The 19872-nt window shown below is 42.8% G+C and overlaps 1 protein-coding gene across 3 annotated transcripts; it reads right to left on the bottom strand.

The window, feature by feature from the left end:
- Nucleotides 1-6041: 6041 nt before the first annotated feature.
- Nucleotides 6042-19523, bottom strand: CDCA7 (cell division cycle associated 7). Of its 3 annotated transcripts, none has more exons than XM_059853131.1 (10): nt 15915-19523; nt 13558-13677; nt 13066-13176; nt 11369-11620; nt 10908-10985; nt 10039-10230; nt 9466-9606; nt 8877-9026; nt 8168-8304; nt 6042-7859 (listed from the first exon to the last, which is right to left on the bottom strand). In XM_059853131.1, exons 2-10 carry the CDS (start codon nt 13621-13623, stop codon nt 7829-7831), a joined length of 1158 nt encoding a protein of 385 aa, XP_059709114.1. In that variant the 5' UTR covers nt 13624-13677; nt 15915-19523; the 3' UTR covers nt 6042-7828. The 3 variants fall into 3 exon arrangements, with proteins under 3 accessions (XP_059709114.1, XP_059709112.1, XP_059709113.1); XM_059853129.1 differs by lacking the exon at nt 15915-19523 and adding an exon at nt 15203-15286; XM_059853130.1 differs by lacking the exon at nt 15915-19523 and adding an exon at nt 15203-15286 and having other exon boundaries at nt 10039-10227.
- Between the last annotated feature and the right edge of the window lie 349 nt (nt 19524-19872).

Raw genomic sequence — 19872 nt, 5'->3', positions numbered from 1 at the left:
TGTCTCTCCTAGCCCTCAAGAAAGCAGCCTGCTCTAGTCTGGAGTCTCTGATGTGTAAGTCTGTGATATCAAAAAAATTTAGGATTTATTAGCAGGATACAACAAAGCATTTTAGCTCAGAGAACTAACACATGAACAAACATTGATGCCTGATGTTTCATTTGCTTTTAGAGCAACTGCTCAGATGGAACATTCTTCTAACAGGTTCAAGAAAAATAAAGAAATATACAATATGCTGAACATGAACCTATAGTTCAAACCAAGGCTACAAATTATATTTACTTTCCAGCATCATGTACTCCTTTTTTTCAGCAATTGCAGACTGTAGCACATGAAACTGTAACAAAGCAGTGAGCTATAACAAAAGGCATCAGAGGAGCTCAGGACCAGGAGGAAACCCTTTGCATTTTTGTCATGTAAGAATGTTTTCTGCACCTCCAGCTATACTGTACCATATTAGATAGATCTAACTCCCTAGCTAAAGCACTACCTAAATAATTTTAAAGTAAATTTATCTACATCAATAAATAGCACTGCTGGCCTGTGCTATAAGACACTGCCTCCAAGCTGAGCACAGTGCAGTTACCAAGCTGTAACTCACCAGAACAGCTCTCTGGCTCTCACCAGCACACAGACACTGCCTCCAAGCTGAGCACAGTGCAGTTACCAAGCTGTAACTCACCAGAACAGCTCTCTGGCTCTCACCAGCACACAGACACTGCCTCCAAGCTGAGCACAGTGCAGTTACCAAGCTGTAAGTGTGTCTCACCAGAACAGCTCTCTGGCTCTCACCAGCACACACACGTGGCCTCCAAGTAAACCACAGGCAATTTACACAGGGCCTCAGGACTCAGATCCACTTTAGCTGCTGCTTCACTTAACAACATTTCTACTTCAGGACACTTAACATTTGCTCTCATAAGGTTTCTTATACCCAGGTTTCTCTTGTGACAGATGTGAAGGAACCTCATTCTTACCAACAATGGCTGAAAAATACCTGTGCTTCCAGACAGGCTGTCAAACAAAGCATAACCTGCCTCATGTCACCAGTGGTGGGAGCTGGCAGCAGCTGCTGAATGATCTTTGCAATGAAGAGCAACCACAAGACAGATTCTCTCCCCACTTTCTATTTTTGGTGTTCCATGTCTCAAAACCACACTCATTGCAGCACTGCAGAGCTCAGTACAGGCAAAAGCACTAGCAACAGTACCCTGGTCTGACACCTCTAGTACCTCTTCTGGCTGCAGCAACTGTTTTCTGATTGAAAAGGTCAACATGGTTTAGGCTTGTAAGTGGTTTGCCATTTACCAAATCCACATCTTCTTGCATATTATAAAACACACTGTGACTCACTGGGAGGTGCAAGGGAGCTCAGCAAGGCCAGCTGTTGCACTAGGTATCAGGAAACTCAGTTATGGCAGGAAAAACATCTCCTTGTGGATCCCAATAAGTAAAAAGTATAATGTGGTCTCTGTGCAGGGGAAAACAGAAGCTACATTTCAGCAGTCAAGCTTAATTAGCAAGTTAGTTAAGCCTGACATCAGCCAAACTGTTCATCTCATTCATAACTTTTCTTCAGAACTGGAAAGAAAAATAGATTTTAAATGCTGGACATGAGATTTTAGAAACTAGAAAAACAGGTGGGAATAAAACCAATGGTACCTAAGAGACTACAATACTCTCAACTCCTGTGCATCAGCTATAATGTAAAATACACTTACTAGTGAGTATACCAAAGAAATAGTGCGTAATATACTTGCTACTGAGTATGTCAAAGAAATAAACTAACTCTGTTTGCAAGCAGAAAGGGTGTGTGTCTTCAGCCTGTGCTACACACACCTGTGCTGTAGGTACCCAGGAAAAAAAAAAAAAGCAAAATTCCTTGCTGTGGGTAAGTCTGCATGCCTTGATGAAAATTAATTGTACTCACATTAAGAACATTCAAGTGTTAATTATTTTCCAAAGCAGGTTTTAGCTATCTTAGTGAATGGGGTTTTGGTCTTGCAACTACAGGAAAAGTGACTTGTTTGAGATCATGCCAGAAGGTTTTGACAGAACACAGTCTCTGTATTCTGTCATGGGCACATAGACATCCTATACACAGGTATATTTTTATTTACTGGAGGTGCTTTTCAGAGCTTTGTAATACCAATGCAGTTTTCTAGCCACACCAACCATTTAAAAACTAGAAGTTACTTCTCCCAGAAAAAAACTAGGATTACATCAAAGCATTTCAGTTCCTCTCAACAAAACTCTGTGCTTGGTTTCCAATACTAAAATTGTAACATCACAACTTTTTCATAAGAATTAAATGGAAAGAGAAATAAAGGGGGAAGAAAAAGCTTTAGAGTGTTAACTCTCCACGGCAGGAGGAAGCCAGCATGGGCATTGAGCTCAGCACACTCATTCCCTTCTCCCTGCTGAAAGGGACACAAAAAGAACTCTGGCTAAGCATTTATTTTTCTGCTAATGTGAAAGTTTTCTTTTAAAGAGGAAGCAGATTGAACAGAGCACGAGAAAAGAATTTGACTCTGGCTTATTTCCAAAGGGTTTTTTTTTCCTGATGATTCACTGTTATCACTTGTATTCACATTACAACTAGCCTCAAAAAGAAATACCCAAAACCAAAACCAACCCCCCAACACACCCAACAACACACAAAAAAAAAAAAAAAAAAAAAAAACCACAGCACAAAAGCACTAAGAAATAGAGTCTTTCCTACTGCTAAATTCTGCTAATAAGCAATATAAGAAGAGGATCATGTAAGATAAGAGTGCCTGTGTTCATTCACATTTGAGTAGGAACATTGCTAAGCCTCTATATCTGGAACTTTAGGGCACATCTAAAAATGGTGAACTTCCAAGGTGTTAAACAAAATGGTGGACCCTGACTGAACTTGTTTTATTTTGGCTATATAATAAAATACAAACCATCTAAATTTCTCTCATGTCTAAAATGTTTAAATATTCATTATAGTCTTTCCAGTCTTTCATTACTTTCAAACAGGAGTTTTTTTGGATATCCAGAGAGGAGACAACTGCTAATCTCTGCAAACACAAATAATAACAATTTTTATTTGTGGGAGACCTCTCACCCTCAGTCCTAGTGTCAGTCAGTTGTGAAGCTTATATAGCAATTCACAAACATAGCATTTTTACATGGATATTCAAGCTAAAAAGAGGTAAGGGAAGGCCAAAAGGAGTGCTGGTAGGGTTGCTTTGTTATTGGTATGTGATTAAAAGAGAATGAGGATGGTTGCCATAGGCTTCTGTTATTTACACCTCTTGACACAGGCCAGCACGTAAGTTCATCCTCTGTGCCTGCAGTTACATTAAGAGACAGGAAAGGATATAATGCTAGTTTGAGTCCAAACACAAATCTGTAATTTCAGTAACATTTTATATCTGCTTTCAGGAGTAGATATAAGTTTTGCCTGTAAACATATTCCAAGGGAAAGACTGTACCAGTAGGTTTGAACACAGCTGGAGCTATGCTTCAACTGATTTTTTTTCTGGCCCAAGTGATCAGTACAAGAACAACTAAAGTACTATGAACAGAGACAGATGCAATGCCTTCTTACCCCACCCTGATCATACCATGACTTCTGGTTTATTTTTTTTACATAACAGAATTTTCTGCCACCCTTTCAAGAGCTAGATCAATTCTAGCTGGGAGAAAGCTTGTACCAAACAGCAAAAAGAGCTGGTTTAATATGACTGCATCTCTGTGCTCTAGATATATTTTCATACAGATTCAATATCCACAACTTCTTCTATCAGTCACAATAGGATTCCCAGTTCCCCTCTCATTTTCCATTTTAAGGACTCCTACCTCTAGCACTGATCATTACATTTTTGAGTTCAAACATACAATTCCCCTACCATTTTCCAGGTCCAAAGGGCTAGTGGGGTCTTTAGGAGACCCAGGCTCATTCTTTGGAAGAACAGTGAGACCCAGTCATGCAAGTGTAGTGCCATCCTCTCTTTGGCATTTGCAGCCCATGCACTCACGTGTATCTACAACAGCCCAGCATTATCTGGGTGCTGCTGTTTAGGATCCCATAGACTGGCCAGCCTCTATTTGACAGGTTTTATCTTTTTACTCACTTGCTTTAGAGGCAAAGACCATGAAAGAAGAGTAGGCAGTGTTTCCAAAATCTCCCCACTAGCTCACACCATTAGCCATGCAAAAGTGGGGAGATTTTTTTGCACTCACAAAAAGGCTGAAGAGAACAAACTGGATGATGCCAGCAGAGGTCAGTGGGTGACTCTTGGCAAAAGTTTCAGATGCACAGTGTATTACAGATGGTTTCAAAGTCAGCTGAGTTCCCTCACCCTGAAACACTTCAAGTCATTCTTTAACCAGATGCCACCATTTTGCCCTTTTTCATTTCATTTGCCTACCTAAGCAAATGAAATTATGATGATGCTTTGGTATGTTGCCATCATCTCTGTGCTTTTCTCTTCAAAATGTATTTTTAGGTTGCTGGCAAACAAAATGAAGGTGTATCAACACATGAGGCTAGGAAGGAACAGGTGTACTTTCCACAGCTAAAATTCCAATCCCTACACTAATATAACTGCTTAAGCAGCCAAGCATGCTGCTCTGCAATGTTTACTTGTATGCTTCAGTCTGTGAAGCAACACTGCCATACTGCCATGCTGGTTTTTTAACTTACATATAATGAAAAAAAGTTTAATTGTTAAGGAAGACAAAATTTTTTTCTCAAGATTTGAAGAGACCTAATGCTTCAATGTTTGGCTTAATTGAAAAGCAAGTGGAATGGGGAAAAAGCAAACAACATATATATTAGTATATACCAGCCTAAGAAAATCTTCTGATAATAAGGAAGTTATGACCAATTTAATCTGTATATATATTCATTATAAATTATTATATCAGGTTAAAAAAGTTTTTTCAGACCTATGCACAAGATCACCTGGCTCTAAAGCTGAGTAGTGAGAAAATGTCAACTCGTGCAGCCTTTTTTAATTATAAATGAGTAGTCATTCTACCTCACAGACAAGCTTCATTCTTTTGTTCTTCCTTACACTGTGATACCCTATTTCCATGCATCTTTGGTTTTTAAAGCAGACAGGACCTTTTCCTCTCCAGTTTCCTAAACTGCTGCTCATTCACTGCACTTATAAATCATGAGCTTGTTAAAACTATATTTCAGGTCCACATCAACAGCACTTAAGTGACTGTGGTAGAGGGGCTTGGGGAAAGTGGTGTATTGAGACACCTCAAAATCATCACATTAAACAAACATAAATATGAATTTATTCTCACATCACAAGCAGTGTGATGACAGGCACATCTGAAGACAGCTTTTAGGTGAGATTAACAAGGTGAGGATTTTACCAGTAAAGAGTATCTGGGACAGCTCAGTCACTCTGCTGGATCACTTCTTTCCCATTTCCTCTCACTACACAAGGTTACAGCTTTTTGTGCAACCTTCTGCCACAGCCTCATGCAACTCCTGTCTCTAGACCCAGGGCAGAAAAGCAGCACAAGTGTCTTCACTATCAGCATAAAATCAAGGCCCCTCAGGTAATTCTCTGCTCCAGGAAAGAGCTCCTGAGAGGCTACTTAAGAGCTTGTTTGTAAAAGAATAAATAAATAAGTAAAGTTAAATGGCAGACACATTACTCCGACTCATGTCCAAAATTTAATCCTCATCCTTGTCAATTCAGGATGTAAGCATCTGGTTTAAAAAAAAAGTAGAGAAAAAGCAGAAGGGTAAAGCACACAGCACATCAGCCTAGAGCCTCTACTAAGCCTGAACTAAGCACTCTGTATTTTGACCATCACCACTTAGTCACCAGGTACTGAACATTTCACTCCAAGCAGCATGAATATCAGAGCAAGCCTGATTCAGGAACACAGGGCCAGAGATGATAAGATGTCAAAGTCCCACTGATCCCCCAGGTATGATGGGAACAACCAAGTCCTTAACTTCACAGTGTAAGTTCACCTGAAAGTGGTAAAAGAGAAGTACAGCTCTAACAGGCTCTTTAAAACCAGTTCAGAGACAAAAATATTCTAAAACTGAAAATTTTTATTTTCAAAATAAAGAATTTTGTACAGAACAGTGTAGATCGGAGGAAATCTAAATACAGCAGTCTCTGTAATATAACACAAGGGTCTGCTTTTAGCACAGTACTTTCACACTCTAGCAATCAGAAGGCAAGCCAAGCAATTAGGAGGAAAAAAAAAACCCAACCACTTTTATCTGTCAGAACATGTATTTCTAAAATGAGTTCCTTCTTCACAAAATGTACCTAGAGGGAAGAGCACTCTCCACATCTCAGATTGCACAGCTATTCACACTATAAAAACAGACAAAGAGAGGACAAGAGATTTTCAATAGGAGAGATGATTTACGAAACAGAACTGCAAGTCTCAGACATAAATATCTGTTGTTTCTAAATTCCTCTCTCCTCCCCTCCCACACACACACTGATGCAATTCCCAGAAAGGTATGAACTGTGGATCATTTTGTATACACACAGTGCAAATACTGCACAGGCACAGAAGTGTAAACCCATGGTGCTTCTTCTACTATTCAATTGTACATTATTTATAGCATTACATTCTAAATCTTATACAAAGCTTACACAGTAGTTTCCATAACAAAACTAAGCACATTTACATGCTTTATGGTTCTCTGGATGTAACTTTCACAGCACCTTCTTTTTTACAACAGAGTACAGGAGACCCCTATGTGCTCGGCGTATCAGAATTCTTCAGCTCTGTTTCTGCTGTACTTACATTTCACAAATGTCATGTGAAAGAACCTCCCACAATCACAAAGAGCCAGAAACATTCATTGCCTGTTTTCCTGATAAGCAAATTAAACAAGTTACCACCTTTCCTCCACTCAATGATGGCCAACAGCCACACGAACTGCCACCCCTCTACTTGACCAAGCCCTGGTCTGGAGGTATCCCTCTTCCCCAGGACCACTGCTGACTCTGCAAAGCAGTTCTGCAGCTGCAGCAGCAACAGGGAAAAGAGAGTACACCAAGACAGTAATTTAACACATGGAACATTCTGTTTTAGACAGTGGTCACTACACAATGTATACCAGTACATTCCCATCACTGTCACCAGTAGGCAATGCTAGTGCTGTGGAAGCTTTCAGCAGTGGCCTTCTCCCATCTGAGCAAAAACACAAAGTGCCATAGCAAACGTCAAACCACATTTTTTAATTCAGAGAATCTCCCTTGAAATTATTTTATAGATTTCTGAAAGTGTGAACTTTTAGAAATCTATAAAACCAAATATTAGTGCTTGGAGACTGCTCAGCTGCGACTTAACAGAGCTTCCTTTTTAAACTTAAGACCATGCTGTTGTTTCAGAGAATTCTACAATTCCATTTGATCATGAAGTGCCTGTACTGCAGAAGTTGTGTGCTTTGTTCTGTGGAGAAAACCACCCCAAGTTTTCAGAACATCTCTATCTTTTTGTAACCAATTTTGGAGGATAAGTAAACCTGCAGCATAGATTGCTGTATGAGTGAAACTGATGGCTTAAAGGCCCATCTCCTTTCAGGAAGAAAAAAAAAGAATTTAAAAAGGACTGATGCTATCTGATTTGCAAAGTTGTCTAAAGAGAAAACAATGGCCTGTGGGTGAAGACCTGCATTAAACAGCTTTCCCAAGTATGATTTATACTGAAATAAATGAAAAGTTTTTATCCTTTTTTACCCAAAAGGAAAGGGAAGCAGAGAAGGCACTTTGTAATCTCATTTGATTTAACAATTCATTGCAGGCAATAACATTATGTTGGTGAAAGAATATGTAATTTAAAGGCAGTCACAGCTTCAGTCTTCCATTCCAAGTTCTTGTTTCAGACTGAAAGACAAGTAAAAACATGAGTCAGCTTGTAGCAAAACACTGAAAACTCTTTGGACCAATTAGTGGAAGCCCTGACAATACACACTGAGGTTGAGAGCTAAAAGGGAGAGTGAATATATCACTCATTTCAGGTAACATTCAGTGTATCAGAAAAATCATGGGGCAAAATCTCAGATTCTGGAGGCAACACAGAGTAATCTTCAGATTTACCTGTTGAACTAGAATGTGGACATCTTTTCGCTCCCACTTTGGAGATGCTTATCCCCCTTAATGCAACCACATCACTGACACAATGGCACACTCACCTTTTCAAGTAGGCATGGACATTGTCAAAGCCGTGGTACTTGGCCAGATAGACCAGGACACCTGTGGCACATCGGCCATCTCGCTGTCTGCAGAAGCTACAGTTGCAGATTCCACGACATGGGGGGCACCTCCATGTCTACACAGAAGAGAGACGACAAGAAGCCCTTTTAAGCTGAGATGCTGTGCCAGATATAACTCACACTCACAACTTAGGAGAGTGCCCGGCTATACACGGAGTTCTGCAAAAAGTCATCTAAACCAGTAGGAGAGTACACATTCCTCAGTCTGCAGGGGATTAAGCTCTCCATTGCCTGCCTTGCACATAACTGCAGGAAGCATTCCACTGTTTTAACTCCCACATCACAGCCCATAGCAGCAGCACTTTGCCCACAATACAGTTCCTTTCCCTAGGGCATTAAGCACTAATGCAGAGATAATAATAAAGAGAACACTATTTTGATGCTCAAACACAAGAATATTTTGGCTGCTGCTCTGTTCTCATACTTTACTCCTGCAATTAAAACTACAGAAGTAGTAAATACAACAAGTTCTACACAACACAGTTCTGTGATTCAGGGTTAATCAAGCCGGGAGTACACATGATGTACTGCAGCACTGTAAGGAGCTGTTAAAACCACTGCTGCCAGCGACCAATACCCCTGGCTGGGGAAGACAAGCACAAACAGCCAGCAGTGAGCACTGTCCTACCGGGTCCAGCAGTGCTGTTCTGACATCCTCCCCGTATCTGTTGCGGAGGCAGGGCCCACAGAACTGGCCCCGCACTCCTACGCAGTCAGGGTTACGGCAAGTTGTCTTGGTGTCTATGGTTTTTTGGCGACACTGATGACAGGTGGATCCCTAGAACACAGGAAAAACAAATGAGACATTTAACATGGCATTTTAGATAAGGGAAAAAAAAGCACTGAACAAAATCTCTTCGGCAGCTAGCAGTGCTTATCCCAAAATAGAAAGCCACCTTGCAAGTATGAACCAAGACTGTTTCGACACTGCATCTTCAGTGTCTGGTCATCTGGTAATTTGCCTGGCTGGTATCACTTAGATATTACAGTTGTTCCAGAGTGAAACCAAGCTAATTGCCTTGTTAAAGGCCATTCTACAAATTCAGGCAAAAATAAGAAGGGACACTTCAAGATCTCAGACGTATTTCTCCCAAAAATCACATCCTCTCTCCCAGTGAGAGGGAGTGTACCCTATCTGATGCTAAAACATGAACACAGAATTACAAAATAAAAATCCTTCACTAAGTACACATTTCACAAAGCTGGAACATACTTACCATGGCCCTGTTATATACTTTTTCTCTTGCAGATACACAGATATTATCCAGCTCTTCTGCTGTTATGTCCTCAACTGGGCGCACGACGTGTGGAAAAGCCATGGCACCACGGTGACCCCTCCTGGGAGTACGGGCTTCATGCTGAACAGCAAAGACACAATACTTGCAGTATTAGTTTCAGCAAAAACTCTACAAAAGTGAGGATCTTCACAGCAAGGCTGAAATCTCAAACACCCATCAAATACTTAAGTAAGAGATAACAGAACTTTGTACAGACGAATCATATGGATGCAACTTTAGCACCTTTACTTATCTGTCCCCCTGAGGGTGCAGTGATGCTACTGATCTTGCTTCACTCCTGCTGGAGTGCAAGAGGAAGTGGTTTTTCAAGGACAATGAAGGGGAAATGGAGAGCACATACAAAATGTTTTGGTTTTTTTTTTTTAATTCTTCTAAGGCCATGGCATACTGATAAACCTCATCAACTCTATGAATCACTATTTTCTTGAAGGGAAACCTTCATACAAAACCACCCTCACAACCTACAACAGGAGAACTCGATCTTCATCATACCTCCAGGTATTCATCAGACATCTTCCTTCTTCTCACCAAGATGTATGGGTCATCTTCTTCCTCTTCTGGTACAAGAGTAGGAGGACCTTCAATCAAGGACCTGGACCTTGTGTGAGGCCGAGAACTCCGGTCTGGGTTCCTCCTCAAGGCACATTTGGGCAGTGAACGCCTTGGAAGTCGCTTTGGTCCCTGCTAATGTTTAAAAGCCCCAAGTGAAACAGGTGAAAACACAGATAGCTCCTGACCCTATACTGAATTCCTCCCCTAAAGATGCCTTCCTCTCATCTTTCCCTAAGACATGTCTATCCCTGTCCCAGTCAGAAAACCAAAGGTAAGAAGATCCTAAGCAAGTTCACGTTAGGCATTCTGCCAGTCACTGAAAAATAGTCAAAAGCAGCAGAACCCTTGTCTATGAGGAGCTGCAATTTTCAGCGTTCTTCTAATCTTCACCCAAATTACAAATACATCAGCAGTGAAATTCATTACACTGCTGATTCACAACCCAATCTTCTTAAAAGTTAGGCTAAATGCCAGGTGTTTTTCAAGGCTCCAAACTCACAGAATATTCAGGTCTGAGCTGCCCTCCCTTATCTCCAGCCTTTGTATAAACACGTATTTACACAGCACCTTGTTTGGTTTTATTGGCCTGTGGAGACACTTAACCTTCATAAATTAATCTGTTCTGCTTTGTACCATGGCAAATCAAAAGAGAATTACACAATGAGGATACTCATTTTAGGAAGCAATAAAATTCTAACTGGACTTTGATTTGCACAGTTTATTAAGTTTTTACATTGAGAATCCTGCTTTGAAATGTCAGAATTTGACTCTTAGAAATCTGAATGCAAATCCAGTAAGTTTATACTCACATGACTGACAGCTGGCAACGATTTTCTCCCACCAAAGATACCAGAAACATTTTGCAACTCAGCCATTAGTTTTGCAAGCTAACAAGAGAGAGAAAAATGAAGCAGAGCTTTAAAAGGGTATTTATGTGCTATTACAGACTACTAGGGCAATTGGCTAAAAGTACAATTACTTATAGGAAATGCAGTCATTCTTCAACTCTTTGCATTTATGTCTTATTTATGTTTTAGTGACTGCAAGTAATTTGGAAATGCTCAAAACTTATTATGTCGTTAGGCTTACAGCCTATGGATTTTCATATGCCAGTAAATACAAAGTATCAGATTTATATTTTAGGAATGCAAATTCATCTTAATGCATTCACATAATTCCCATTACAGTGAATTTAAACAGAGGTCCCCCAAGAGCTGAAAGGAAGCGGGGGGGGAAAGGGAGAGTCCACAGAAAGACATAGAGTACTTGCCATTGCTTTGTTTTCCTTTATGTTTAAAGCTCTTTTTTCTAAAAACATAGCACCATTTTCTTCAGTGTCAGAGTCTGAATCTAGAGCAGGCATCGGTGTTTCAGGAACAGGTTCCATGCCACCCTTCCTCCTCTCTGATCTTCGAGGTGGAAACTTCATGGCTACTTTCAGAGGAACAGAGCATTTCTGCCGTCTCTGATCGATCTCACTTTCAGCACTTGCATCATTCTCATCTGAATCTGATTCCAATTTCTGTCAACAAACCAAAATGGAAGCATGTAAATACAGGAGAGCTGCAGCTAAATACAGTGGACAACATTTTGTCTAGGAGTAGTTTGAGAGGCTATCTTGCTGAATTCCAGACATACAGTCCTAGTGTGTTTTGGAGTGGGAGGAAAAGAGACAAGGGATACAAACCTCTCAGGGACACCCACATGGTCGTGCCAAACACACCAGAAAAGGGAGTGTAGTATTTGCAGCAGTCTTAGCTCTCACTGTAGGTCTAATAGCAAAAACAGTTTGTGTGTATGGTATGAAAAAGAGAACTGCCTTTTAAAGGGCTCGATTTTGCTACATTTTGCTACATTTGGCTGTAAAAAAAGCCACTCCACTATGCAGTTGTCTGCACAAGGTCAAACCCAATTCTGTAATCTGTCAAGTACAGTCATCTCACCATATCAATGATAAAAAAAAGGACACTTCCTTCTAGAGCCAACCAATGAAATAATTACTAATAAAATCACAGTATTTTCTGATCTTCAAATTCTGATGCCTTGCTTACAAATTTCCTAAGAACCAATGGTTCAGTGAGGACATAATTTAGTTAAAAGCTCATTATGCAATAGGCTTTGATTTTTCTATTTAGACACAACAAGACAGTCTTACTTTGATCAGCAGTAAGAATGGACATCAAATGGCCATTTTTATTTACACAGGGTTTTTATTAAGCAGATATGTGATTCTGGTTGTACATTATGTGAAGCTACTGACTTTTTTTGTATTTATTTACTCCAGTTTTGTCTCCTACTTACTCTCTTTACAACTGTGTTTTAACTCAGATGTCATTTCTTCCAATTAGTCATTTTTCTTTTCTAGTAATTTCTCAGCATGTGCTGAAGTCATGACGAACCTGGTTTTGCCAAATGTGGTACTACTTCAGTTTCTGTTCTGAATATCAACTATTGATCTTTTTAAGCAATAAAACTGATGTCAAGGAAAAGCAGGAAGGCAGATTTCACCACCTATGAGTATTTCTCTACTGTTGAAAGATGCACAGCACTCCCTGTTATGAGTATTTCTCTACTGTTGAAAGATGCACAGCACTCCCTGTTACACTGCCAGAGTGGAGGTCTGACTGCATGTCAAGACACACAGGAATTTTTCTGAGGCTTGCTGGAGTCCCTGGGCTAGCCCAACATTTCATATTGAGGAAACCAGAAATGTTAGACTCCAACAGAGTAACATCCAGCAAGGACAGTTTTCAGAGGTATATTTCAAAATACATATGGCAGATTTTTAAAGCTCCATATCTTGAGTGCTTTTCCTGGAGACAAAAAGAAAACTAAACTTTGGCTACTTGGACCGTTTACTAAATGCTTCTGAAACAGTGAACTTCAGGCTGAAGCTGGCATTATTCTCCAATTAAGAATGTGTAAGAATTTAAATATAAAATAGCAAACAAAAAGCAACTGTCTTACCAATGCATCTTGAACCTCATTTTCTGAAAAGCCACAGAAAGATTCATCATCAGAGGCTTCATGAAAAATTTTTGCCAGTTCTTCTTTAATATCTGACCTAAATTTGCATTTCTACAAAAAGAAAACATCCTTTAAGTTGTACAGAAAATTTTTAACATTTATACATGTAGTACAAGCAAATAGCTTTTTAATAAAGAAAAAAAAAAGTTAAGACATTTCACAAGGGGTTTTAGAACCCCAGTTGTAAATTACCAGGTACATTAGGTTAGGTGACATATCAAAGGCCAGAACTGATAGCTAATCTATTTCCAACAATTACCACCTAGATGCACAAGTAAAGAGTGAAATGAAATCACAGCATATAGCACAGGTTTATAACTACTGCACAAAAACATAAGCAGAGCAAGTAGTCTTACATTACTAGCTTTACATTTTTGCAATCATTACTAGGTCCAGCACATATGATCTTATTTGTTCTTGTATGGTACTTACTGTATATGCAAAATTATCAGAACCAAAACTGTCACAACTGTCATCAGAGGATGAGGATGTTTCCATGGGAATCAGTTTCGTATTCCGAAAGGTTGTGAAGTTTCTCCTTCCTGAACGACGCTACAAAAGGACAACGGCAACACCATTAAGAAGAGACCTACTGCAGCACAGCAGCTTCTGAGAATATCTTTATACTGAAGCTTAGGAAGTTTGAACATTTTAGGATGTTTAACAACCTTGAATGCAAGTCAGAAAACAAACATCAGCTTTGAAATAAATCTTAACGTTTGGAATGACAATAGTTTTTACTCTGATACAGTTCTGATCATTGTTACAGATGAGTTTCATTCAGTATTTAAGAATACTCTTTTACACAAACAGTCAAGTAGAAATAAGCACATAAATCATGCCATTCACCAGTCATCACAGCCAGTGATGGAAAAAAGTGCAAGTACACGAAAAGTACCAAGAAATCTACTTTGATTCACTTATTACTTGCAGTTTGAGGCAAACACCAAACACTCTGCAGCTCTTATGGAAGGGCCAAAGAATCCTACCCACAGATTTGAAACAACCGTTCTAGACAAAGCAGCTTGCTGTTTTGTTCATTTGGGCCACCGATTTAGAAGACTTTTTTAATGGGCTTCAGGTTTTCCTTTCCCAGGAAATGTTTCTACCGGCAGTGACCCATTTCACCCCCCGAGGCTGGCTGGCGGGGAGGCCGGGGAGCAGCACCCCCACTGAGGTGCTGCCCGGTTATGGGCGGGGGCGCTTCACGGGCTCACCGGCCGGGCCAAGCGCCGGACCCACAGGGCGTAAGCGGCCGCTACCCGGGCCGACCTGGAGCCCTCTGTCCTCTCCTCAGTACCGCTCTGCTCGCGGCTTTTCCTTCACAGTTCCGCCGAGCACCGAACCGCGGCCCGGCCGGCCCCAGACACAACAGGGGCGGTTTGTGGTGCCGCCCGCCGCGGCTGAGGGGGAGCGCAGTCGGGGCCAATGAGCCGGGCCGGCCGCACCGGTGGCGGGGGGGGGAGCCCAGGCGCGGAGCCGCCTAGCCCAGGCGACCCGGGCTAGCCAGGGGCTCGCAAACACCCCCGTGCCGGCCAGCACCTCTCCCACCTCCCGCTAAAATGGAGCCGCCCCGCACACACGCGGCCGGGCCGACCCCTGTGCTCCTTCTTGCCCGTCCCGTCCCCGCCGCGCGAGGCCGCTCCCCACAACACCGCCCCACGACCGGCCCCGCGCCCTCGGCGAGGCGGGGGCGATGTGTGCATGGTTCCGGGCCGCCGGCTCCCCGCAGAGCGTGGCTCTCAAGCCGAGCTCTCCACCCCACTTAGGCGGGCAAGGGCACCGCCATGCACGGGGCGCCCGAGCACCGCGGAGGGCCAGGAGCCCCGGAGCTGCCGGTGTGAGTGGTGGGGCTGCACCGACGTCGCTCTCCCTGGGAGACCCAAACTAAAGACCGCCCCCCCCCCCACCCGACCCCACCACCCTTCCGCAGGGCGGCTTATTTCGGCTTGCCGAAGTTCGCAACACCCCGGAGCGCCACGGGAGCGGCGGCAAGCGCCACAGCCTCCCCCCCCCCCCCCCCCCCCCCAGTAGCAGCAGCGACCTCTCCCGCGGCCCTACGGCGGGCAGCGCTCACCTGCGGGCGCGGCGGGGCCATGCTGGCGGCGGCGGACGGGCGCTGGAACTGAAGGTTCGCGCCAAACTGGCGGGACCTCGGGGGGCGGGGCCGGCGGCGCCTTTCCCGCGTTGCCGCCCGCGTCCTGGCAGATGCAGCGCACATCCCCGCGGGGTCAGGCACCCGGCAGGCTCCCCTGCGCCCACCCACCCCTGCTAAGGTGCTCATCAGGTCTCCCGAGATGTCCCCGAAGGAGCCAGTGGGGAGGTCCCCTTTTTTTTACTTTCTTTTTTTTTTTTTTTTCGCGGTGTAGGTTTTGTGGAGCTGCAAGGGCCTGGCCCTGTGGCGCGAAAAGCTCCCGGGCGGAACGTGGCGGGAATCGGCTGCAGAAGGGGGGCGGGGGCCGGGGGCTATGCCCGCGGTCACTCGTGCCTAAGCGGGGCTGGCTGGGAAGCCTCCTTAGTTTCTAGCTCTCCTTTTTTTGTTTTAAATAATTTTATATTCCAAACCTAGGTTGGCTTCACTCTGAAATAAACTCCCTAAACCTGCCACTTTTCAAGGGCTGTGAAGCTTCTGCACGAAATAAAGCCAAGGGTCTGTGTGCTGGCTGCCCCCAGCAATGCCCGCACCCAGCAGCGCCTGCCAAGCGGCGTGGGACGAGCGCACTGTGTCAGAACACTCGCCCGCAGCGCGCAGGCTGCCCGGAGTCCCGCGGGGAAAGGGAACCACTCACCAGGGCCCCGCGGATCAGCGCTAGGAGTGAGACTCGGGGTGACGCCGCTGCTCCTCGGGTAACAGCAGTTCAACAGAATTTTACAAAGAAGTTGGCTGCCTTGCCCTCTGCAATCACAATACTATTTGAAGACAGGCCAGAAGAAAATAGATCAGTCATTTTAAACCATTTTTGGTAACATGTATAATAGCACATTCAATCAAGTACAGCCGTTAAACACAGCAAAATAACTGCTACGTGGTATTTGGCAGCAATGGTAACGGGAGAAGCCCTGAAGAAGCTGTATGGGATTTGTGGCCCTGGTGTTTGCTATAATCCTCTGTTTATGCTGCGGTTGGAGCAGGGCTCGACACAGTGCAACTGTTGCTGCCCAGCATTTCCAGGTGCCTCCCTGGCAGCAGCGAGTCCCGCTGCAATCAGCGGGAGGGAGGAGGCCGCGGGCCGTGCAAACCTGTGCCCGTGTAAGGCAAACCAGGAATCATCTCTGAGCCAAAGCCTGTAAATAGCCTACAGCACAATAGGGTACAAGAGCCCTCACGGAGGTGTTCTATTTTCTGTGGGCATTATTCTTCCTGCACGTGCTGCAACCTGTCGTGTAAAAGAATCTCCATTTTCAATAAGCCCATAATTACAGACTTACCTGCCCTGCTGGCCTCTCAGCACACACAAAAGCAGATGAACTAAACCAGTTCTCCAGAGACCAGACCACGCTCTATTCCTCTAAACCACATTAGTGGAGGATTGCCACCCACCTGGCTTCCAGACAAGACAGCTCCGTTGGGAAGAGGGGGAATGTTTTTTGAAATTTGATGTACTTTTACTTCTTTCAGAAAAGGAAATCTACAAATACTAGATTACTTACATGGAAGGAGAGATTCAGTTTATGAACAGTAAAAGCCCTTAATATCTTGAATCACAATTATCAGAATTTTGCTAGAGAAGTAGTCAACCTTCACAGCTTTCAAGAGCATCATATGAAATGTTATGGAGTGCTGATGGCACTAGCTAAAGCAGAACTTCAGACGGCAGTTACTTGTCCATTTAATGCCTAATGCATTCTTCAAATCTTCAAACTGCATATGTAGTCAAATGGCTTTCAAATTAATTGGCCAGAGCAGAGACTTTGGGGGGAATCCAGACAGGACATTTCATAAACTGTGTTGTCAGGTTTTTTTTAATATGTGAAAAATAATTATTTTATTGAAAATTTTGTATATCAGCTCACATATTTTACAGATGACTCAGAAGAAGAGCTCAGGACAGGGAAAAGAGAAATGGGATGTATGTGAAGGGCAGTGGCTTCCCTTCCTACAGCACACAGCAAGGGTACCAGAAAATGAAGGTGTGTAACTCAGGAGATGGTTGTTGTGACCTGTGGCATTGTGATTTCCCCTATTTTCACCTTCATGGCCTGCATGCTCCTGCTCTGCCCTGCAGGGCCCAGGTGCCCTGGGTGGATGGACACAACAAACTTACCAGATTTACCATGATGGAAAAAGTTTTTCTGTGTTTGTCAAGGCACAGGCAGCACAACTGTCTTTCATCTAGCTATTAACAGTAGCTGAAGACATGCAAAGCTGAACTCAAAGGTGAACATTGCATTTTCAGCCACATTTAAATTGGGCTAATGTGAGTGGAGGAAAACATCCCTGCCTGTTCAATCCCCCAGTCAGGGTCCTGCATAGCCTGTCTTGTGCTACCAGCAAGCTCTTCCCTCAGAGCAAAGATCATCTGGAGTATTTTATCAGGTGTTTTCAAGAAAATAATCTGTTATGGTCTCATCTGTCTTTGAAATGAGCTGTCACTAAGTGGTAGCAGCCCTTGGAAGACCTGCTAGGGGAATAGGCTGGAATCATGGAGGGAAATGCAGTAGATTGAGTGTGCAACACTTTCTGCATTTATCTGGGGGGAAGCAAAGTTGTTTACATGTTAGGAGCTTCAAGCAGCAGCAAGAACATGGACCTCCAACAATAGCTCCATTGTCAGAAACAATAGGTGTGACCTTTGGTCTGCTGGGACAAAGGACAAGTGCTGTCCTCAGTGTCACCCCACGGATTTTGGCTGTTGGCATTGTAGCACAGCTTCTTTCTCTGGAGGCAGGACTCCTGCTGCCCTGTCCCTGGCTCTCCTACACACTTCCTATCTTAACTACACTCAACACTCTTTATGCTCCTTTCCCCCTTTTTTTTTTATTTTTTAATTGAAGCAATACATTTTTACTTGCTGTCATGAATGAGTGTTTTAGGGCACTCAAAGAATCCCTGGCAGAGGTATCAGCCAAAGTATGTTTAATACAAAGGTGAAAGCATGACAAAGTTCACTGGCAATGTTTTACTCTGCTACTTACTAGATGGTTAGAGCACACAGGGAAAAATTATACTGAAGTCTAAAATCAATCTAAAACTAAAATCAACCAAAAATTACCTACCTGGAAAAAGGGTAAGGCTGAGAAAGAGTAAGGATAAAAAAGAATAAGGGACACCCTCCCATCGAGTCACAAGGTTCAGAATGGACTTCCTTGCCAAACTTAGCCCCATACTTGAAAAATGGTTTTGGCCTAAAAGATTTAATGGCACTTAAACTTAACAGCACTTAATTGACAGCTTAATGTAAGCAATTTAACAAAAGATTCTTATAGAATTAGCATAACAGTAACTCAGTAATAGGCCTAACTTACTTACAAATTTAAAGTACTTAAGAATCTAGGAGAACAACATTCATAGTACATTTTACTATAGCCTACTCACACACAGACCCAAAGGACTACATACGAGGTATATACATTTGAAAAATTCCCTTTGAATTCATCAAAGTACTCACATCTTTCTCTCTGCATCTTCTCAGTGGGCAAAGGGTTGAGTCTTGAGGAATGGGGGTAGCCCAGGCTCCACTGTTGGATCAGCAGTGGTCCCCAGGTATGGCAAACATGAGAGTTGGCTGGCTCTGAGAGGCACCTCAGGGGGAGGTGCTGCAGCCCAGGAGGGCTCAAAGGGTCTCACTTAGGACTGCTCTTTAGAGGGTCACAAAAGAGTTGGCTTTAGTCACAGTAATTTTCCATCCTGGCCAAAATTTGGGTGGGTAATTTTCTTTAAAAGTGTGGTGACAAAAATCTTGTTCCACTTGGATTTTTATTCAGGCAAGAATAATCAGTTTTCAAGGCTGTTTGTTAAAAAACAGCCTCACTAGAAAGCATAAATTCCTACAAGCAGGCAGTGTTTCTGATAAGCTCAAGAAGAGCTTAGCCCAGGTGGGGCTTGTCAAGGCCAAGGCTTAATGAGTATTTCTGAAATCACAGTATGGCCCAAGGGTGGAGATGTACCACCACACCTGCCTAAAATAGCATGTGAATACATGAGTTAATTAATGTGTGATGCTAGTATTTGTTGTGATGAGACTGGCACAGTGACACGTGTTTATAGATGCAAACATTTAGGAGGAAAGGGAGAGTTTGGATTCTTGTAGCCACAGAGTACCCACAGTACAATGCAGTAACACATCTTAGATCCATAGGAAAAAAATATTGCAGCCACTAATGACAGTAATTAAAAATTTCTGTAAGAGCTGTCCAATCACCTCTTCATCTGAGAAAATTATAGTGTGTTATTGAAACCATTAATGCAATAAAATGAAGCTAAAAAACATTTTGCATTAAAATAATCAGACATTGATTTATGATGTAAACTGTAAATCGGTAACCTATAACACACACTAACTGTTTTTCTCTCTCCTGTAAGGTGTGTTTCTTGAAAAGATCTGATCAAGCAATATCTATTTGTTCACATGTCACCCTCCAGTGGCTCACACTACTATGTAAGACCTAATAAGGTGTATAATCAGGTGACCTGCTATTGATTGCAATCCAGAAAGAACACACTTGTTCTTACACAGAAGAAGGAGGATAGCCACTTTTGGAGATTTAATTACTGCTAGATCTCTACATGTTTGCTGGACATGAATT

Source organism: Haemorhous mexicanus, chromosome 8 (assembly GCF_027477595.1).
Source record: "Haemorhous mexicanus isolate bHaeMex1 chromosome 8, bHaeMex1.pri, whole genome shotgun sequence".
Classification (NCBI taxonomy): domain Eukaryota; kingdom Metazoa; phylum Chordata; class Aves; order Passeriformes; family Fringillidae; genus Haemorhous; species Haemorhous mexicanus.
The sequence above is the reverse complement of the archived record's forward strand: the minus strand, read 5'-3'. Positions and strand labels throughout refer to the sequence as shown.

Excerpts from the sequence above, each read along its gene's own strand:
- CDCA7 (XM_059853129.1), bottom strand. The coding sequence starts at position 15,223 with ATGGCCCCGCCGCGCCCGCAG. Across the intron at positions 13,678-15,202 it reads TGGCCCCGCCGCGCCCGCAG|CGTCGTTCAGGAAGGAGAAA; the intron begins GTGAGCGCTGCC and ends GTCCTTTTGTAG. Across the intron at positions 9,607-10,038 it reads TGTCTGATGAATACCTGGAG|CATGAAGCCCGTACTCCCAG; the intron begins GTATGATGAAGA and ends TTTGCTGTTCAG.